Source organism: Emys orbicularis, chromosome 11 (assembly GCF_028017835.1).
Source record: "Emys orbicularis isolate rEmyOrb1 chromosome 11, rEmyOrb1.hap1, whole genome shotgun sequence".
NCBI lineage: Eukaryota > Metazoa > Chordata > Testudines > Emydidae > Emys > Emys orbicularis.
The window spans coordinates 72,508,011-72,527,629 of NC_088693.1; the positions used below are offsets into that span (position 1 = coordinate 72,508,011).

At 47.2% G+C, this 19,619-nt stretch overlaps 1 protein-coding gene across 1 annotated transcript in view; it reads right to left on the bottom strand.

Annotated features, from left to right (window-relative positions):
* The window catches only part of LOC135885283 (aryl hydrocarbon receptor-like), a 115,165-nt gene extending 98,164 nt beyond the window's left edge, over positions 1-17,001 (bottom strand). Inside the window, exons 1-2 of the mRNA XM_065412927.1 lie at positions 16,961-17,001; positions 14,478-14,665 (exon numbers count right to left, since the gene is read on the bottom strand). Of these exons, the coding sequence (XP_065268999.1) occupies positions 14,478-14,665; positions 16,961-17,001 (229 nt within the window). The remainder of the gene's footprint in view (positions 1-14,477; positions 14,666-16,960) is intronic.
* Between the last annotated feature and the right edge of the window lie 2,618 nt (positions 17,002-19,619).

The following is a 19,619-nucleotide window of genomic DNA, read 5'->3' on the forward strand; positions in this document are numbered from 1 at the left end:
TTTATTGAACACACAGTTGAGGGGCTCCATGCACTGCTAGGAGGACGGAGAAGTGGTGTTCTGTTACTGATTTGGGATCCTGAAGGAGTTTTGTTGGTTCTTTCCAGTTTTTGGGTCCCAGCATTTCTAGCTCCATTTCAGTTTGGGGAGCGAGAGCTGCTGAGGAACAAGCCACCCATTTGAACCAAGCTCAGAAAACAATGCAAATTACTATTCAATCATTTCATTAAAGGACTGACACTTTCTCTTTACTTTTAGATCCTTCCCTTCCCCAAGAGAAGAGCCCAATTGCCTTCCCATGCCTGCCAATCCTCTTCTCCCACACAATCCACCCTCACTGCCTCTCATTTATGAGAAGGAACTTTGCATACAGATGTCCCGTGGCCCAGACAACCACCACCGCCAAATGCTGCTCCCATTTACACTTGAACATCCATCCTACTGGCTATAAGCGAGTACAGCCTGATGAGTTATGGGGTGAGTCTTTCCGGGAGAAAGAACAGAGTTTCTTGGGTGGTTGGGTAGAGTGTAGAAGAGATGCTCATTGGCTGGGTCCGAGGATAGTTTAGTGTTACGGTTCTGACATAAATGTAAATGGTTACTACTAAGATACATGCTAGTAGCACCCAAAGGTCTCAGCTATGATCAGGGTCCGATTACGCTAGGTGCTGTACAAACACAGATAAGAGACAGTCCCAGCCTTGGAGAAATCACAATCTAAAAGACAGACAAAGGGGTTGAGGTTGGGAAAGATACAAGCAAATCGTTACAGAGAAGCACTGACCCGCCCCTAACTCAGATCTCATCCCTCTACCCATACAAAACATTTCTCCCTGCTATTTTCTCCACTGCACTGACTCCCACAGAAAAATTCAGAGCAGTGGGCAGGTAGCCATTGGATGTAAGCAGGAAAGGAGTCCAGTAGATCAGTGTGATTTACACCCATCTGGTATTCTTTGGGGATGCAGAACAAAGAATGTCGGCCATACTCACACAACGGGGGGTTCTATCCTGGGAAGCAGTTACTCTAAAAAAGAGTTAGGGATCATGGCGGATAATCAGCTGATCATGAACTCTCAGTGTGATGCTGCAGGCAAAAGAGCTAACGCAATCATGGGATGTATAAACAGGGGAATCTTGGTTAGGTTATTTTACCTCTGTATTTCGCACTGGTGTAACCGCTGCTGGAAAACTGGGTCTGTTTCTGTACTGAGACAAACAACTTACATACCACCTTGCATGTTTCATGTAGAAGAGTGCTGGAGAATGTTATTGCTGAGATGCTATTAAGACAGCTATGTTTTTACAGTCGCTCAGTGTTTCTGTCCTTGGAGCTCTGGTGTTATCAGCACTAGCACAGAACACAGCCTGCTAATTCAGCAGATCTCAATGTTACTCATAGAGAAAGATGACAGGCACAGTTCGGTGACAAAGGCACTCAGCCAGGTTTATTGCCCTCAAGTCCTAACGACTTACACAACTTGCACAATTACATTAACACATGAGTGACCCGTGGCAAGGACAGTTCAGTTAGTAGCAGGAGTCCCTGCTGTCCCCTCGGCCATACAAAGGGTTAAGGCGAGGTACCCCGACATTTATACTGAGACAAACAACTTACATACCACCTTGCATGTTTCATGACATCTGTTTGTTAACTCCCCTTGTTCCTGATATCTCAGACACAATATCCCTATTCATTGTTCTGTCAACCTTATCTTGTACTAGATTGGGGTTATCTGTGCTAGCCTTCTGAAATATATTTACAGAAATATCTAGTGCCTAGTACACTAGCAGCAACTTTGCCAAGGTCATGTACTGGACAGTGAACTTGTGAGTATCTGATTTAATACATGGCCTGACTTTGGTTCACAACCTTTGGTTCAGATCTGAGGTCCTGCACCAAGCCCAGTGCTCCAGGCTATCTCTCTCAACTTCACCCCAGTTCAAGAGGAATGTTGATAAATTGGAGAGGGTTCAGAGAAGAGCTGCAAGAATTATTAAAGAAATAGAAAACCTGATTTATAGTAATAGATTCAAGGAGCTCAATCTATTTAGCTTAACAAAGAGAAGGCTAACAGGTGACTTGATTAGAGTCTATAAGTACCTCTAGGGGGAACAAATATTTAATAATGAGCTCTTCAATTTAGCAACAACAACAAAAAAATCGAACACAATCCAATAGCTGGAAGTTAAAGCTAGACAAATTCAGACTGGACACAAGGCATACATTTTTAAACAGTGAGAGTAAATTAACCACTGGAACAACTTACCAAAGGGTCGTGGTGGATTCTCCATCACTGACCATTTGTTAATCAAGACTGGATGTTCTTCTAAAATATCTGCTCTAGGAACTACGCTGAAAGGAACAAGGCCACTGGAGCAGCTGGAGATGGTGGGGTCTTAGGTGCTACTTCTTTGTACGTGTCAGAACCTGGTGGGTGGCAATCTCGACATGTTGGTGTCTGGAGACCTGGTTTTGGGGGAAGAGGGAAATGTCAAAGAAAAAGGAGTCAAAACAGTCACCAAGTGAGAGGATAGGAAGGTGCAGATGAGGATTTCAGCAGAAGTGGAGTCATGGCTGCTGCTTCAATACTACAGCAATGGGGACCAGAAAGATGACTAGATAGACAAAGTGACTCCAGTGCTGCTAACAGCTATGTGGCTGAGATTAGAATCTGGCCCAGGGTGACCAAGAAGAAGAAGACAGATGAGAGCAGAGACCAGAACTGAAGCTGTAGAGGAGTCTTGGGGCAGGGTAGAGTCACTGCCAAAGACAGAGAGTTCTGATAGGTAGGAATGGAGCTGTGGAAGGAGATGCTAAGATGCTTCTGTAGCTATGGGTCTAGTCCAGGAGGCTGGAGCGTCCCATAGCGTCAAAGGCTGAAATGAGATAGAAGACGGCGAGAGAAAAGTAGTAGAGAGGTGGCAGAGGTAACTGAGCTGCTGATGTCCAGAGCAAGGAAAGGGAGACAGTTCCACACCATTGGGAGGGATGAATGTCAGGAGAAGAGGCAGTTTTCTTACAGGAAGACATAATTGCAAGGATCCTGGGAGCCAAGGGTCAGGGAGAAGATGAAGGAAGGAAAATGAGACCCAAAGATTTGTGTATATGGCAGACAAGGTGCCACCACAAATTAGGACAATTTTAGCCTAAAAGGAAGCCATGAATTCCTTGAACCAAGCCAGGGCAAGGCTGGGAAGGGAGGGCCAGAGAGTGTCCAGAGCAAAGAACCGAGCGTCAAGATTGGGAACGGAGGAGAAAGGAGAAGCTACAACTGAGTGATGCCAGGAGAAGAGCAAAAACCAGCGTGAACACCAGGAGCTCACTCCGCTGACATGCGACTCGTGTCCCACTAATTGTTAGCCTATAGTGGGGCTAGACTAGAACACATCAAACAAAACTAGCCCCTTGGTAATTCTCTGACCTCACAGTACAAGAGAATCTCATCCTAACTGGGACTAATGTTATTGGAACACACTGATCATAGAATATCAGGGTTGGAAGGGACCTCAGGAGGTCATCTAGTCCAACCCCCTGCTCAGAGGAGAGCCAATCCCCAGTCAGATTTTTGCCCCAGATCCCTAAATGGCCCCCTCAAGGATCAAACTCACAACCCTGGGTTGAGCAGGCCAATGCTCAAACCAGTGAGCTATCCCTCCCCCCAAAGGTCATTGAGTCCAGCCCCCTCCCTTCACTAGCAGGACCAAGTACTGATTTTGCCTCAGATCCCTAAGTGGTCCCCTCAAGGATTGAGCTCACAACCCTGGGTTTAACAGGCCAATGCTCAAACCACTGAGCTAGCCCTCCCCCTCTGATTGGGCTGTGATGGAAAGCCCATGTCACCGCAGATAACGCAAACGACACTCTAATGATGGCTTCTCCCAGACAATGTTTTCCAAAAATGTCAAACATCATAAAGAGCACATAACTTCTATGCTAACCTCTCCATCAAGTCCTGCTTATTACAGGATTTTAGGTTCCAAGAGAAAGCTGTGAAGGTAGCACACGTGGTACATGTTAGCGAAGTGAAAGGCATGTTACACATCTGCTTTTCAGCTGTAGGAGGTCACTTTGGGCTTGTCTCTATGGTGGGTTAGTGCACAGCAAGTTGGAGGAAAAATCTACTATGTTCTACCCTAACATGCACTAACTGGCCATGTGGATTCTGCTACCACGCACTAAAAGTTCTGTAGTAAGTCAAAGTGCACTAGGCAACTGTTAGTGCACGGTAGCAGGGTCCACACAGCCAATTAGTGTGCGGCAGGCTAGCATGCTGTAGATTAACAACCCTGCTTGGCTGCACACTAACTCTCCATATAGACAAGCCCTTAGGCTCTGCCATACCAGCAGCACAACCCCCACTTTCAACCCTTCTATTTTGGACAAACAGTTCCAATTTACCAGTCACGCACTTTGAAGTTAGGATATGCCCGGCTTAAATTTGCCTGTGCAACCTTAATTCAGCTCCCTTGTGCACGTGCGTTATGATACAGTCTTTAATTTCATGATCACATACTGTTTTTTCACAGGACCCCTGCTTCATTCAGTGCACAGGATGGATGGTGCTCACTCAATGAGAGGCGATTGAATGGTTTGTTTTATCCCCATTATCCAATGTTTGGCCTCGGGCCTTTTTTCTTTCATGCTATTCAAACCCTACTCTCAAGACAAAATTATTAATTTCTCATGGACTTTCTATGATGTGCATCACTATAGCATCTGAGTGCTTCACAAACAGTCATTTAATTAACAGCCCTGTGAGATGGGGGAGGGTCTTATTATCCCCTTTTGAAGATGGAAACTGAGGTACAAAGCGATGAAAGACAAAAGTATCCGCTAATTTTGGGTGCCAATTGGAGACACCAATTTTCCAGGGCAGCATTCAACTGTCTTAACCCCAAGACCATCCTTGCTCTTCCTGCAAGCCCCTGCCTCATTCATTATACACCTTCCAACTTCAGCAACAAATGAGGCAGAGATTATGAATTAATTATGTGCATTATTATAGCACCTAGGAGTCCCAGTCATGGACAAGGACCCCACTGTGCTAGGCACTGCCCCCCAAAACTTATAATCTAAGTATTAGACAAGAGACAATAGTTGGATACAGACAGACAGGAAACGATGAGACAATATTGGTCGGCATGACAGGCAGTGGTCTCAGCACACCAGCAGCCTAACTGCTGTCTATTTTTTTGTAGCCATGAGGGCAGAGTAGAGTTTTGAGGAACCTACAGACAACAGTCTCCTTCATTGCACACCTTGATTCGTCCCTTGAGCAGAACCATCCTGTGCACTGAATGAGGCAGGGGTCCTGTGGAAAAAACAGGATGGAATTCAAGACTGCACCATAACGGATACTGGGGGACAAATTAAAGTTGCAGAGGCAAACTTAATCCTGACATTTCCTGACTTTTGAGTGCATTGATATTCCATCACATTGACACCCACATGGGTCCTGCCACACAGACCTCTGCCACTTGAGCTAATGGAGTACCAGACCTGATCACAGCGGTAGGCTGTCATCCCCTCTGTGGATCAGCACTAGAGGGGGAGGAGACGCTTTGCCAGTGGTTTCAGAAATATATCTCCCAACAGCAGAGGAATGGTGAAACTCAAAGATTTTGTGTTCCAGCCCAAGCTCTGGAGAGGCGTGTGCTCCAGTGGGCACAGACTCTTCTGCCCACGTCCCCCACGCTTACCCTTTCCATTCCATCTTTAAGTCTCTTCGGGAGCTTTGTCATATTTTATCACCCTCCACCAGCTAAAAGTTGTTCTGATTTCCTAGCCTGTTTTCCCCCCTTCCTATTTGCAGCATTAGGCTATTACTCCCTGTTTTGCAATTAAAAGACAATTAAAACAAGCACTGTCTTTTATTTCCTTTACTAGTGGATTTTTCATGGGAAGGGGACGGGGGAGATGCATTGTAGCGGGGTGGTCATCCTGCTCCTGCCCTGAGGGGGTTAAAGCAGCCCTGGAGAGGGCTGTGGTGGAGAAAAGCCAGGCTGATTGGCGGAAGCAGCCACAGCTGGGGCCACGCCCCAATCAGGCCACAGCTAGCCCTATAAGAGGGCTGAGGGCCAGAGGCTAAAAAACACTCTCTCTCTCTAGCTGTCTGAGAGACAAGGACCTGGCTGCCTGGGAAGCTGAGGAGGGTACCTAGGGTGGAGCAGTGCTGGGGAAGGGCAGAGGGAGCTGGGGAGCTCCAGCCTAGCAAAGCCCCAGGCTAGCAAAGCCCCAGGCTGCAGGCCGAGTTAAGGGCCCACAAAGGGTACTGGGGCTGCAGAGGGACAGTGGCAGCTGGTCCAACCCCCCTTGCCAATGATGAGTGTCCATTACAGACTGCAGTCTGCCCCAGTAAGTGGGGCTAGATGATGATTGGCAGTAGCCACTGAAGCAAGGTGGGGATAGAGGAGTGGGGGTTTCCCCTGGGAGGGGAGACCCAGACTGTGGGTTGCTGTGGTGGGCAGAACCCCTGGGTAAAGGGCACCGGGGTCGGGGAGGGACACGGGGGCCAGCGGCAGGCTAGACATCAACTGGCAGAGGGCGCTCCGGAGCTGGAAAAGAGCTAATTCCCTGGACAACCATCAGGAGGCGTTGCGCTGGTGAGTCATCACTGCGCCGGTGAGTCATCGCCCTGCCACATGCACGCTTCACCTGGGAATCCGACTCTTCCTAACTCTTTTCTAGCTTATTGGAAACAGCCCTACAGAAAGGCTGAGCCCTCGCCAAACAAAAGCTACAATAAATTTTAGCTTTTTGTTTTTAAATACTCTTTTATAGGCGGCGGTGATAGGGCAGTTCCGTAATTTGTGGTCAGTGGCTCCCCACAAATTGCAAGCAGCAAGCCCCAGAGCTCTTGAAACTAGTGAGAGCCTGTTGAAAATGAAAGCCCTGTATAACGCTGAACAGTTTTTTTAGAAAAAGGGAATCTCTGTTTTTGTTGCATGGAAATAAAGTTCAATTTGTTACCCAATGGAAGCGGCTGGCATCTTGAACAAGCCACGGGGCATAGTTATTAGCTGATGTATGATCTAGGAGGAAAACCCAGTGCTCACACTGAGTTTGCATGTCTATATGTGTATAAAATGTGAATTACATAGTGTATGAATTTTTATTAGACTCAAGTTGTATGTGCAGCATCATACTTGTAACAGGCTGGCTCATCCCTTAAGGGCTGGAGTGTCTGGGGCTAGCCAACCCCGAGTACAAAAGAGGCCGGGGTTGGATCAGTTAATTCACTGTGAAGGGCAGCAGGTGGCTGTAGCGAAGGGGAAAGCCCAGGAAGCTGCAGGGAAAGAGAAAGGTCCTACAGGCAAGACCCTGATGCTAGGGGGTTAGAAGCCAAAACCTGAGTCTGCAGCCAGGCAGGGCCTGGGGGAAGAAGGAAAGGCCCTGGGCAGGAAGGCCAGGGAGCAGGGTGAATTAGAGACTGCTGGGAATAAGCAAGCTCCAGTAGAAAGCCCTTGGAGGTGGGGTTTCCCTACTGAGACTGTAGGCAGGAAAGGCCTGGGAGTGACCCAGCAAGAGGGGAAAACTGATGGACTGTGTTTGGGGACTTGGAGTTTTATTCTGGAGCTTTATTTCTGTGAATAAACTCGGCCCCTGAGAAGGGGTGGGGAATGGCCAAAAAAGGCCTTGGTGGCGTTTGTTTAAGAAGCCCTTTGAGGGAGAAAATCACTGCAGAGGCACCCTGGCCATGAGGGGGCACCCAGGAGGCAGTGGACCTCTCCTCCCCCACACTTCAGTACTTTTCTAAAGAGACTGCTCCAGATCTGATCCCGGTTCATCCACCCATTTTGCAGGCAGAGCTTTGCACCAGGAGAGGAAATGTACACGGATGCTGTCCCTATTGCTTTGGGCGTGGGGGGATAGGAGGCCTACGTAAAAGGGTTGACACCCGTCCAGTTTTCACCCAGACAGTCCAGGTGTCAGCTTGTATGCCTGGGTGCCATTCGACAAGCCCTGATGTCTGGTTTTTTTTATCTAAGGGGGAAGAGCTGGAGAAAGGGGTGGGGCCTCAGGGGAAGAGCTGGAGCAAGGGGCGGGGCCTCGGGGGTCCTGTTACCAACCATTAGAAACATAGCAACCCTACTACATGACCATCTGAAACCAACTGTTTCGGTGGCAGTGCGTGATACAGTCTTGCGTATACCAATCCAGGTGATCTCCAAGTAGTCAGAGAGGGTACTGAGATTACGTATGTGATCCTCGAAGACCTGTGTGTATTTCACGGCTTCAACACAATCCTCAGACAAATGTTGGATATTGTACCGTTGGTGAACTTCAGGCTTGCGCAGAGTTGGAAAAGAGAGTGAAAGATGAACAACTAGTCTAAGGTCTGAGTATGCTGGTGCTTCTGTGCTGCCAAAGACCCGGTGAGATTTCACTATGGAGCAATTTCTGACAAGGATGTGATCAATTTCTTTCATGGCATGTCCGCTCCAACTCCAACAATGGTTATTGTGGCACCTAAAACCAGGCGCTCATAACAGACAAGCCCTCAGTGGCACACAAGGTCAGAAGCTGAGTGGTGCTGGCATTTGGAAACCCATCACAGTTTCATACCCAGTTTGATGCAGCACTGAAATCTCCAAGCACTAGCAGCGTGTCATGTGGCAGAGTAGAATGGATTTTTGCTGCTAGCTGGTGGCCAATATACCCAACAGCCCAGTAATGCACATGTATAATGAAGAGATAGTTATGGTGTCCTTTTCTGCAGCTGATGCATAGTCTGTTGGCATGAAGGCCACAACGACAAGATGGCAATTAAGCCAAGCACGAAATAAGCATGGAGAAAGGGTGTTCCATATGGTTAAAGTCTGTTCTAGAGGCTGTTTCATGAGAAGTGCCACACCTCAAGTCTGGTGGGGACCACCAAAGTGGAGGAAGGTTGCTCCTTCCACAGCAACAGGATTGCTTTGCAAGCCTCCGCAACGCCAGCGATTACGATCTTGTAGCAAGCAAGTTCTTTGACAAGAGCTGTCTTGCAGCCAGTGCTGTTCAGTGTGAACACATTCCCTGTGGCGAGACGGAACGTGACTAAGGTCTGGTTTGGACTTCCCGGAAGTTGGCGTTATCAGGGCTGTGCTTTCCCTGGGAGGGGTTTAGGTCACACCCGTCCTGCGCGTGCAGAACATTTCCATCCTCTAGGAGTTGGCAGTAACAGGGGCGCTACTGGTGCTGTTGTCATGGGCAGGGCTGATTGCCCCTTCATTTCATTTTTCTTCCTTAGGACTGGGGAGGCGCAGTGGGTGTCTTGTTTTTGGACCATCCCCCTCCCCAGGAACTCTTCTGACAGATGCTGTTGGTTCCTTAGGGCCTGGATAGCCTTTTCAAAGATCTAGCTGTTCTCCTCCCTGTGCGGTCCACACATCCACAGTCGCAGTTCATCCACAGTCACCACCGTTGGGGAACTTGGCCCACATTCACTGGATCCATTGTTGGCCATCACTCCTTACCCTGAGCAGGGACCCTTATTGGGTGCCACCAACAGGGGCCAGTCAGATCCAAGGCTCACATGGGGAGTGACGACCACATCCTGAAGCAGAGCAGCTTATGCTACTACTAACCACTACCCTTGCTGTATAGAACCCCCTTAAATGTACAGACCGAGTTTTGCTACACACTATTGATTTCAATGGGAATAGGGCTAGATCCAAAGTCAAAAACTAGCATCCACAGTCTTCAGCCAAGATCAGACGTTGAACAGATCCAAATCCAAGAGCACAAGAAAAACACAAGAGTAGGGAGCTTAATGTCACATTATCTCATTTAATATAAATAACATTACTTGTAAGAGTCTGTACGTAAGTGTACATAATCTAGACTAATAATAAAAGTAGGTAATACTGGGCTTGTATGGGTCAGCGTACGCTTTAGACGTGCATTGAGGTAAGCTAAGAGAAGCTTAATGCTTGTGAAAATGAAAATATGGAAACTAGAAATGTTTCACTGCACAAGGCAGTCTCAGTATGATCTTTAGGACGAGCGCATAAAACCAGAGTACAAGAGTCTTCACAAACAAACCACACTGCAGTTGAGCTGAATCTGATCAGAGCTAATGAATAACGCTGGAAAACTCTTTAAATATGGATTCTTTAAGTTGCTCAAAAGTACTTGCTGCAGCAATATCCAAAGCTAACTGTTTAATACAAAACATTGTAAAGGCTACAGGACTAATTAAGAAACACATCTCTAGGTTTGTGGTAGCACTTTCATCTCTAAGGATTTGTGTTTCCTTAATGCTGATTTAATCTGACTGAGCCAGTCACATAACCGAGGATGCTGCCTCAAACTAAGCTGTTGTCTTTATGGAGGGAGGTATAGTCCTAAAACCCCAGGTGCTCTTCAAAGTACACTATTTTATGCTTAGCATTTTGAATGCTAGCAGCTAAAAAACAAATTAAATTCCAGTACGGGGGGACACAAAAATATATTAGGACCCTTAAGCAAGGCATTTTATGTTTTTGGTTTTTTTTAATGCAAATATAGAGAGGCCCAAATGCACCAGGAATGTAAAAACTGGGATTCATAGATTCTAGGGCTGGAAGGGACCTCGAGAGGTCATCGAGTCCAGTCCCCTGCCCTCATGGCAGGACCAAATACTGTCTAGACCATCCCTGATAGACATTTATCTAACCTACTCTTAAATATCTCCAGAGATGGAGATTCCACAACCTCCCTAGGAAATTTATTCCAGTGTTTAACCACCCTGACAGTTAGGAACTTTTTCCTAATGTCCAGCCTAAACCTCCCTTGCTGCAGTTTAAGCCCATTGCTTCTTGTTCTGTCCGTAGAGGCTAAGATGAACAAGTTTTCTCCCTCCTTATGACACCCTTTTAGATACCTGAAAAATGCTATCATGTCCCCTCTCAGTCTTCTCTTTTCCAAACTAAACAAACCCAATTCTTTCAGCCTTCCTTCATAGGTCATGTTCTCTAGACCTTTAATCATTCTTGTTGCTCTTCTCTGGACCTTCTCCAATTTCTTCACATCTTTCTTGAAGTGCGGTGCCCAGAACTGGACACAATACTCCAGGTGAGGCCTAACCAGCGCAGAGCAGAGTGGAAGAATGACTTCTCGTGTCTTGCTCACAACACACCTGTAAATGCATCCCAGAATCATGTTTGCTTTTTTTGCAAAAGCATCACACTGTTGACTCATATTTAGCTTGTGGTCCACTATAACCCCTAGACAGGGCCCCCCAGAGGATTCAGGGGGCCTGGGGCAAAGCGGGGGAGCTGCGGCGCTTGTACTCACCCGGCGGCGGTCCGGGTCTTCGGCGGCATTTCGGCAGCGGGGGGGGCCCTTCAGTCGCTCCGCATCTTCAGCAGCATTGAAGGATCCCCTGCTGCCGAAGACCTGGACCGCCGCCGGGCCAGGGCTTGTGGGGCCCCTGCAGGGCCCGGGGCCTGGGGCAAATTGCCCCACTTGCCCCCCCCGGGCGGCCCTGCCCCTAGGTCCCTTTCTGCCATACTTCTTCCTAGACAGTCTCTTCCCATTCTGTATGTCTGAAACTGATTGTTCCTTCCTAAGTGGAGCACTTTGCATTTGTCTTTATTAAACTTCATCCTGTTTACCTCAGACCATTTCTCCAATTTGTCCAGATCATTTTGAATTATTTCAGAAATGTAAAATGAACAGGTAATTATGCAAGTTTCTGGGTGTCTATAACCCATGAAGTGCACACTATCCCCATGACATAGACTGTTGTCTTCTCCTTCCGAATTCAATTTCTGCAGTATCTTGGCAGAATTTCTTTTGAAATTCTTAGACAAAGAGTGTCTAAGCATTGTAACTTAAGTTTTGATTCTTTGTGACAAGACCAGCCATTTTAAGGCTAAAGGTTTAAAGGGTGGCTCCCATGCCTCCATTTTATAAATTCTTTAAGCTGCGATTTTTAAATTATTAATGCTTCAAGAGAATGCAAAGCCCGCACTGCACCACTGATTTTCAGCAGACATCATCAGCTCACTGTCAAAACAAGCAATTTTTCTGCAATATGAAAACCTTTACATAACACAACCCAAACCAAGTTATATTTCTCTAAATCTGTTGCCATTATTTCAGAGAGTCAGAGGATTATAACAGAGGTGGAAAACCTCCGAAGATCTGAATTTCTTCTACAATGCTGCTGCTAAAAAATGTTGCATTTGATATGTTCAGTACAATGAGGGCTCACATATAGGAACTATTTAATAATGAAAATGTGAAGTTAAAAATAAAATAGAAATAGTTATCAACTCAATGTCAACTGATTTGGCACTGCAGAGTAAAATACCTGCTTTCTAATAACATCAGCTTTTCATTTCACCAGCCTGCCCATTCTTATAAGCACGGTATCATGTTTAAAGCAGATTTATAACAGAGCAAAACTAAATGGAATTCAAATAAAAATTCTTGCAAATGTTTCAATAGTAAATCAAATGAGTATCGTTTTCAAACTGATGCTGTTTGTATAGAAAAAGTCTAACCAAAGTCTAAATATAAAAACAGACATACTGGGTCACACCAATGGTCCATCTAGCCCAGTATTCTGTCTTCCCACAGTGGCCAATGTTACATGCTTCAGAGGGAAAAAACCCCAAACAGGGCAATTATCAAGTGATCCATCCTCCGTTATCCAGTCCCAGCATCTGGCAGTCAGAGTTTGAGGGACAAGAATGGAATATATTAATGTTATATTACAATGGCATGATAGATGAATTCTTTAACATATTTTAAAATATCTTTAATTCAATTGTAACGATATCAAATGATATTACCTCCCCCACCTTGACTCTCTTATATCCTGGGGCCAACACAGCTAGGACAACACTGCTCAATTAGATGCATCCTGAGCACTGAGGTCTGGTATTATTATTCTGTTATCTAGGCTTCATAATAGATTTGATTCCTCTCGTTCCAGTATATGTATTCTGAATGGGAACAGATTCTGCTCCTCCGAGCTCTTCGGCTCAAGAGATAAAAATTAGTACTGAAAAGTAAGAAGGGGACAAGCCCAGTTTGGAGACTATTGCGGCAGGAGATGTCATTATACTGCAAGAAACAGGGAGCGCTTCTCTCGCCAAAATTAAATCAAACTAAAACACATCCGCTACTGGAGCTAACTGATTTTAGACAAGATTCCAGGTGCCATGTTTCAAATAAAAGGCTGAATACAGAACAGATATAAGAGATCTGATGGAAGAGACCTGCTCGGTCTTCTGGGACTTCTGCTTTCCAGTGCAGGAAAAAGTAGCACCAGATAAGCATGAAGCAACGCTTCAGTTTCAGAGGACTTTTTACCGTCCCGGTGGCTTCCCTTAATATGAGTGTGACGTGGCAGATCAACATTACACTGTCTTGGTGGTTAAAAACCATTTTAATGTCTGCAGGTGTGGGGGTGAGTGAAAGATGCCGGCAACATGCTGGAATCAGATTCTCACAATAACCACTCCCTTATGCAATGAAAAGATCTTCCTCTGCCGGCATGTTAACACACAGGGTGAGATTTCCCTGCAGCAGGCACCTTGCTGGTTCTGTTGCAGAGCTGAAGGGAACATGGTGTTGTGATGGGTTGGGTCACAGAAACCCCCTTTGGGACTGCCACCTGATGTGCTTTGACTACCTCTGAGTCTTCCCTGCCAGCTTAGGACTTCAGCGCCCTGCCTGGTTTGAGCCAGACAAGTTTGCCTGCTACAAACCCAGACCCAGGTCTGAATCACGTACCCCAAAAGCTGCAGGCTTAACTGAAAACAGCTTAAAAAGTGTTCCTGTCTCCAACACTCAGATGCCCAGCTCCCAGTGGGGTCCAAACCCAAAATAAATCCGTTTTACCCTGTATAAAACTTATACAGGGTAAACTCTTAAATTGTTCGCCCTCTACAACACTGATAGAGAGATATGCACAGCTGCCCCCCCCCCCAGGTATTAATACATACTCTGGGTTAATTAATAAGTAAAAGGTTATTTTATTAAATACAAAAAGTAGGATTTAAATGGTTCCAAGTAATAACAGACAGAAGAAAGTGAATTACCAAGCAAAATAAAATAAAACACGCAAGTCTATGCCTAATACAGTAAGAAAACTGAATACAGATAAAATCTCACCCTCAGAGATGTTTCAATAAGCTTCTATCACAGACTGGATGCCTTCCTAGTCTGGGCACAATTCTTTCCCCTGGTACAGCCCTTGTTCCAGCTTAGGTGGTAGCCAGGGGATTTCTAATGACTGTAGCCCTTTTTGTAGTTTATCTGTAGTTTCAGATACAAGAATGATACATGTATACAAATAGGATGACCACTCTCAGTAGATTATAAACTTTGTAATGATACCTTACAAGAGACCTTTTGCATGAAGCATATTCCAGTTACATTATATTCACACTCATTAGCATATTTTCATAAAATCATATAGGGTGCAACGTCACAGGTGTATTTAATGGGAAAGGGCCCACTCCAGTCTCCCACCCTCCCCCCAGTTTGCTCTTACTGTTGAAGAAGTTCTTGGCCCTGAGATAGCTGACGCTGAGGCGCAGGATGGAGAGTTTATCCAGGGTAGAGATGACCTCCTCAGGGAAAGGCAACAAGCTAGCCAGCCGCTCCAGCTCTGAGTTCAGCCGATCCCTATGGCGCTTGGAGGGGTTCGACTTCACACCTTCTGGGGGCGGCAGCTTCACTCTGCCAGGGGGACGAGCAAAGGGAGACACATCACAAACACACCTGTGCCCAGGGAGAGGGTGGTCCTCTGCAGAGTTCTCCAGCACATAGCAAGGGTGAGAGAGGGGGCTATGAGGACTGGCTGCCGACCTCTACTCTTGATTTCTTAACAGAATGGGAGCTCTTACTTCAACCCCTTATTCATTCCTGCTATTAATACGCTTCTAGCACCATGCACGCTGATCCCCAGATGAATAACATATGGCCCCTGCCCCCGAGCGCTTACAATTAACCCCTTTGCCTCAAAACAAGAATGAACTGCAGCTGTTCTTCATGATCCCAGTCAAAGACCTGCCAAGGGCAGAGGGAGGGCAGGGACTTCAGCAGATGTTACTGAGCATGCTCAGTCTGTGTGAGCACACTCAGTACAAGCCAAGCAGCAACTGGGGGCGGGGGGCACATGATCTTGCATGCACCCCTCCACACACACACATCGCCTCTGATTCCAGTTGTTCCTGCCATCATGCTACCAGACTTCCCAACCCTAACAATGGCCTTTGTCGGTCACTTGCCTTTCATTTACCTATGCAAAGGGCCATGCCACTTTTTCCAAGGACATTTATCTGTTTAATTTTAAACAAACGAATCCAGGTTCAAGAGGACACTTGCTCAATGCATGAGGTCGGGCGCCCTGCTTGCTTGCCTCGCCTCCTAAATCTACTCTAGAAGTTTTACGACTTTGAACCTCTTCCCTTCCATATTTTAGCCTGCTCTTGTGGTTGCAAGGAAGCAAGTGTGAAAATGTCACAGACTTTAACCAGGCAATCCTGGCTCACAGAGTTCCAGCCATTCAGAGTTTATACTGGTCAAAAAGGCTTCATATTTTTAATCTATTTTAAAGATTTCTACCCAGCACTTTAACCAAACTTTTTAACTGAGTATTAAAATTGACCATTCATCCCAATGAACAGATGCAAATCAACAGGCAAACCATTTGTGCCTGTTAAATTAATAATTAGCTCATACTACATGATAACCAGCCCTTTATTTTAACTGCACTGCCATTTTAGTAAATTGTGTCTCTTGTACCTATTCCCTAACCATGAAGAAAAGCAAAATATGAAAATAGTTTTGGATGGTGCACATCTGGGTAGAAAGCACAGACCTGAAGATGTACCACATTATTTTATCAATAGTAATAAAATAATTCAGTGTGAACACTAGAAAAGGCAAGGGATAATCTGAAACCCACACACTCCAATTATAAAAAGAACATTTGTCTTTTTTAAAAAAAGTCTATAAAATAACTAAGGCACCTCTTTTAATTCCAAATATCTGCCATGGTCACTTCTTTTAGGGCATGTTCACAGGATCTGAACTGGTCTAGCCAAGCAAGGGGGCACCGTAATTAATCTTTGAGAAGGTTATCAACTAAAACTAGGTCAGCCGGTGAAAGGACAACTATTGTTCACGAGTATCTTTTTCAAATGGAGGCTACTAATGATTTAAACAGAGTTCTTTATCAGAACATGCCCCATGTGAAGTCTTTGAAACCTTTATATAAAACTTCCCAGACCAACAGCGGATGACAGCTCTAGCCTATCTCGTATTGAAGAAGCGGCATATGGTGCAATAGCCATGCACTGACCATCCCCCTGATGCAAATGCAGGCAGACCATAGATGGTGCATATGTTTTCAACAAATATCCTGCATAGGTTCTAATGAAAAGGGTTTTTTTTTAAGGAAGGGAAGGAGTTCATTGGCACCATTTTACCAAGGCAATTTCACCTTGCTGGCATTGCATCACAGCGCCTCACTAGCCTCAAACTTTGGCTTTTCCTCCTTGGCAAGGAGGAACATCCGCAGCTGGGAAATACACAGAGAAATCTAGTTTCAACCGCTGCCCAGCGGAAATCCGTAGCAGCGGAGCTAGGGAGCGAGGGAATGAACGAAGGGTTTCAAGAAAGAAAAAAAAAAAAAGAGAGAGAGAGAGAAGTCGGCTTGTGAACGCTGCACGGGGGGAGCGCTGGCAGCTCCGGGGCAGGCACTGGGGGCAGAGACCTTTGGCAGGCGGGTTGGACACATTCTCCCCGCGAACCCAACACTTGCTCTGTTAAGTTTTGGGAGCTAAAAGGGCAAAGTGCCGCCTGGGGAGCAATACCACCTCTCTCCCCCCCCCCCATCCCCGCACGTGCACCCCAGCTCCAGACACCCACCGCCCCCCTCCCCCTGCGCTGCTGCCCCCGAGGCAGAGCTCCCCGCCAGGGGGCCAAGCCAGCGCGGCAGGTTCGAGCCCCCCGCCGCTCCTCACTTACGTCCTCTGCACCGGCTTCCTCCTCTTGCGCCCCGCGTACATTGTCCCGGCTCCTCGGGGGCCGCCTGCCGGCTCAGCGCAGGAGGAGCGGGGGACCAGGCCACTCGGGGCAGCAGCCGGCCGCGCCTGGCTCAGCGCGCTGCGCCCAGGGCGCACCGGGGCCGTGCCAGCCGGGGGCGCATCTTCTCCACGCCCGGCTGCTGCTGAGCTCCGAGCCGCTGGCCCGCGGGCAAGGCAGCCCTAGCTCCGGGGCACCGCAGCCGCTTCTGGCCGGGCCGGGACTTCGGGGCTGCTCATCGCTGGGCAGGGCGCAGTCACGACCGCTGCCGCCGGGCTGCAAAGCTCCCTCGCCAACCAGCCAGCCCCGCTTCTGCCGCTGCTCCAGGCAGCCCAGCCTGGCGCCCCCTTCCCGGCGGCTAGCGCACCCAGCCGCCGCAGCAGCACCTTAGGCGACCCCCGGTAGGCCAATGGGAGCGAGGGGAGAGCCGGACGCCGGGCATCTCCTGGGAGCCGGGCTGCGCCTCCCTCTCCGCTGGGCGGGAGAGGAGGAGGAGGGATGAAGGCGGCTCCGGCTGAGTGAAGCCTCCAGGCTTGGCTGCTGTGGGCGCAGACGGGTCGAGGTTGGAGCAGGTGCCTTGCTGCGCTGGGGCTGCGGGGGTAAGAGCAAAGCCCCAGCGCAACCAGGCTAGGAGAGGAGACTGGCTTGCCACTGAGCCCCGGCCACACACACTTGTGCCAGGCGAGAGCTGGAACAAAAGCAAACCAGCCACCTGCAACTAATGCCCCTGGCTGAGCGCTGTGTTAGGACTGAATGCAAGACTGCTTTTTCATAGCCACGGGGACCACTGTGACCAGCTCGTCTGACCTCCAGCATGGCACAGCCCACAGACCTGCCCCAACATCATTCCTCCAGCAGTCTTGATTTAACAATTGTCAGTGATGAAGAAGCCACCACAGCTCTGGTCAGCTGGTGCAGCAGTTAATTACTCTCACTGTTAAAAATGTACACCTTACTTCCAGTCCAAATTTGTCCAGCTTCAACTTCCAGACCTTGGATCATGTTAGACCCTTCTCTGCTAAGTTGGAGAGCCCATTAGCCAGTATTTGTTCCCCATGGAGCTAGTTATTGACTGTGATCAAGTCACCCCTCCACCACCTCTTGTTAAACTAAATAGATTGAACTCCTTGAATTTGTCACCGGAAGGCAGGTTTTCTAAGCCTTGTGGCTCTTTTCTGAATCCTCTCCACATCAGATCTGGACCAAGTATTCCAGCACCATTATTTTCCAGGTAAAATAACCTCTCTACTCCTACTCAAGATTCCTTAATTTATTCACCCCAGGCTTGCATTAGCCTTTTTGGCCAGAGTATTGCACTGGACTGTCATGTTCAATTATCCACCCATATGTTTTCTCAGAGTCCCTGCTTCCCAGGATAGAGACCCCCACCCTGTAAGTACGGCCGACATTCTTTCCCCCTAGATTCATAGATTCATAGATTCTAGGACTGGAAGGGACCTCGAGAGGTCATCGAGTCCAGTCCCCTGCCCGCATGGCAGGACCAAATACTGTCTAGACCATCCCTGATAGACATTTATCTAACCTATTCTTAAGTATCTCCAGAGATGGAGATTCCACAACCTCCCTAGGCAATTTATTCCAGTGTTTAACCACCCTGACAGTTAGGAACTTTTTCCTAATGTCCAACCTAGACCTCCCTTGCTGCAGTTTAAGCCCATTGCTTCTTGTTCTATCCTCAGAGGCTAAGGTGAACAAGTTTTCTCCCTCCTCCTTATGACACCCTTTTAGATACCTGAAAACTGCTATCATGTCCCCTCTCAGTCTTCTCTTTTCCAAACTAAACAAACCCAATTCTTTCAGCCTTCCTTCATAGGTCATGTTCTCAAGAACTTTAATCATTCTTGTTGCTCTTCTCTGGACCCTTTCCAATTTCTCCACATCTTTCTTGAAATGCGGTGCCCAGAACTGGACATAATACTCCAGCTGAGGCCTAACCAGAGCAGAGTAGAGCGGAAGAATGACTTCTCGTGTCTTGCTCACAACACACCTGTTAATACATCCCAGAATCATGTTTGCTTTTTTTGCAACAGCATCACACTGTTGACTCATATTTAGCTTGTGGTCCACTATAACCCCTAGATCCCTTTCTGCCGTACTCCTTCCTAGACAGTCTCTTCCCATTCTGTATGTGTGAAACTGATTTTTTCTTCCTAAGTGGAGCACTTTGCATTTGTCTTTGTTAAACTTCATCCTGTTTAACTCAGACCATTTCTCCAATTTGTCCAGATCATTTTGAATTATGACCCTGTCCTCCAAAGCAGTTGCAATCCCTCCCAGTTTGGTATCATCCGCAAACTTAATAAGCGTACTTTCTATGCCAATATCTAAGTCGTTAATGAAGATATTGAACAGAGCCGGTCCCAAAACAGACCCCTGCGGAACCCCACTCGTTATGCCTTTCCAGCAGGATTGGGAACCATTAATAACTCCTCTCTGAGTACGGTTATCCAGCCAGTTATGCACCCACCTTATAGTAGCCCCATCTAAATTGTATTTGCCTAGTTTGTCGATAAGAATATCATGCAAGACCGTATCAAATGCCTTACTAAAGTCTAGGTATACCACATCCACAGCTTCTCCC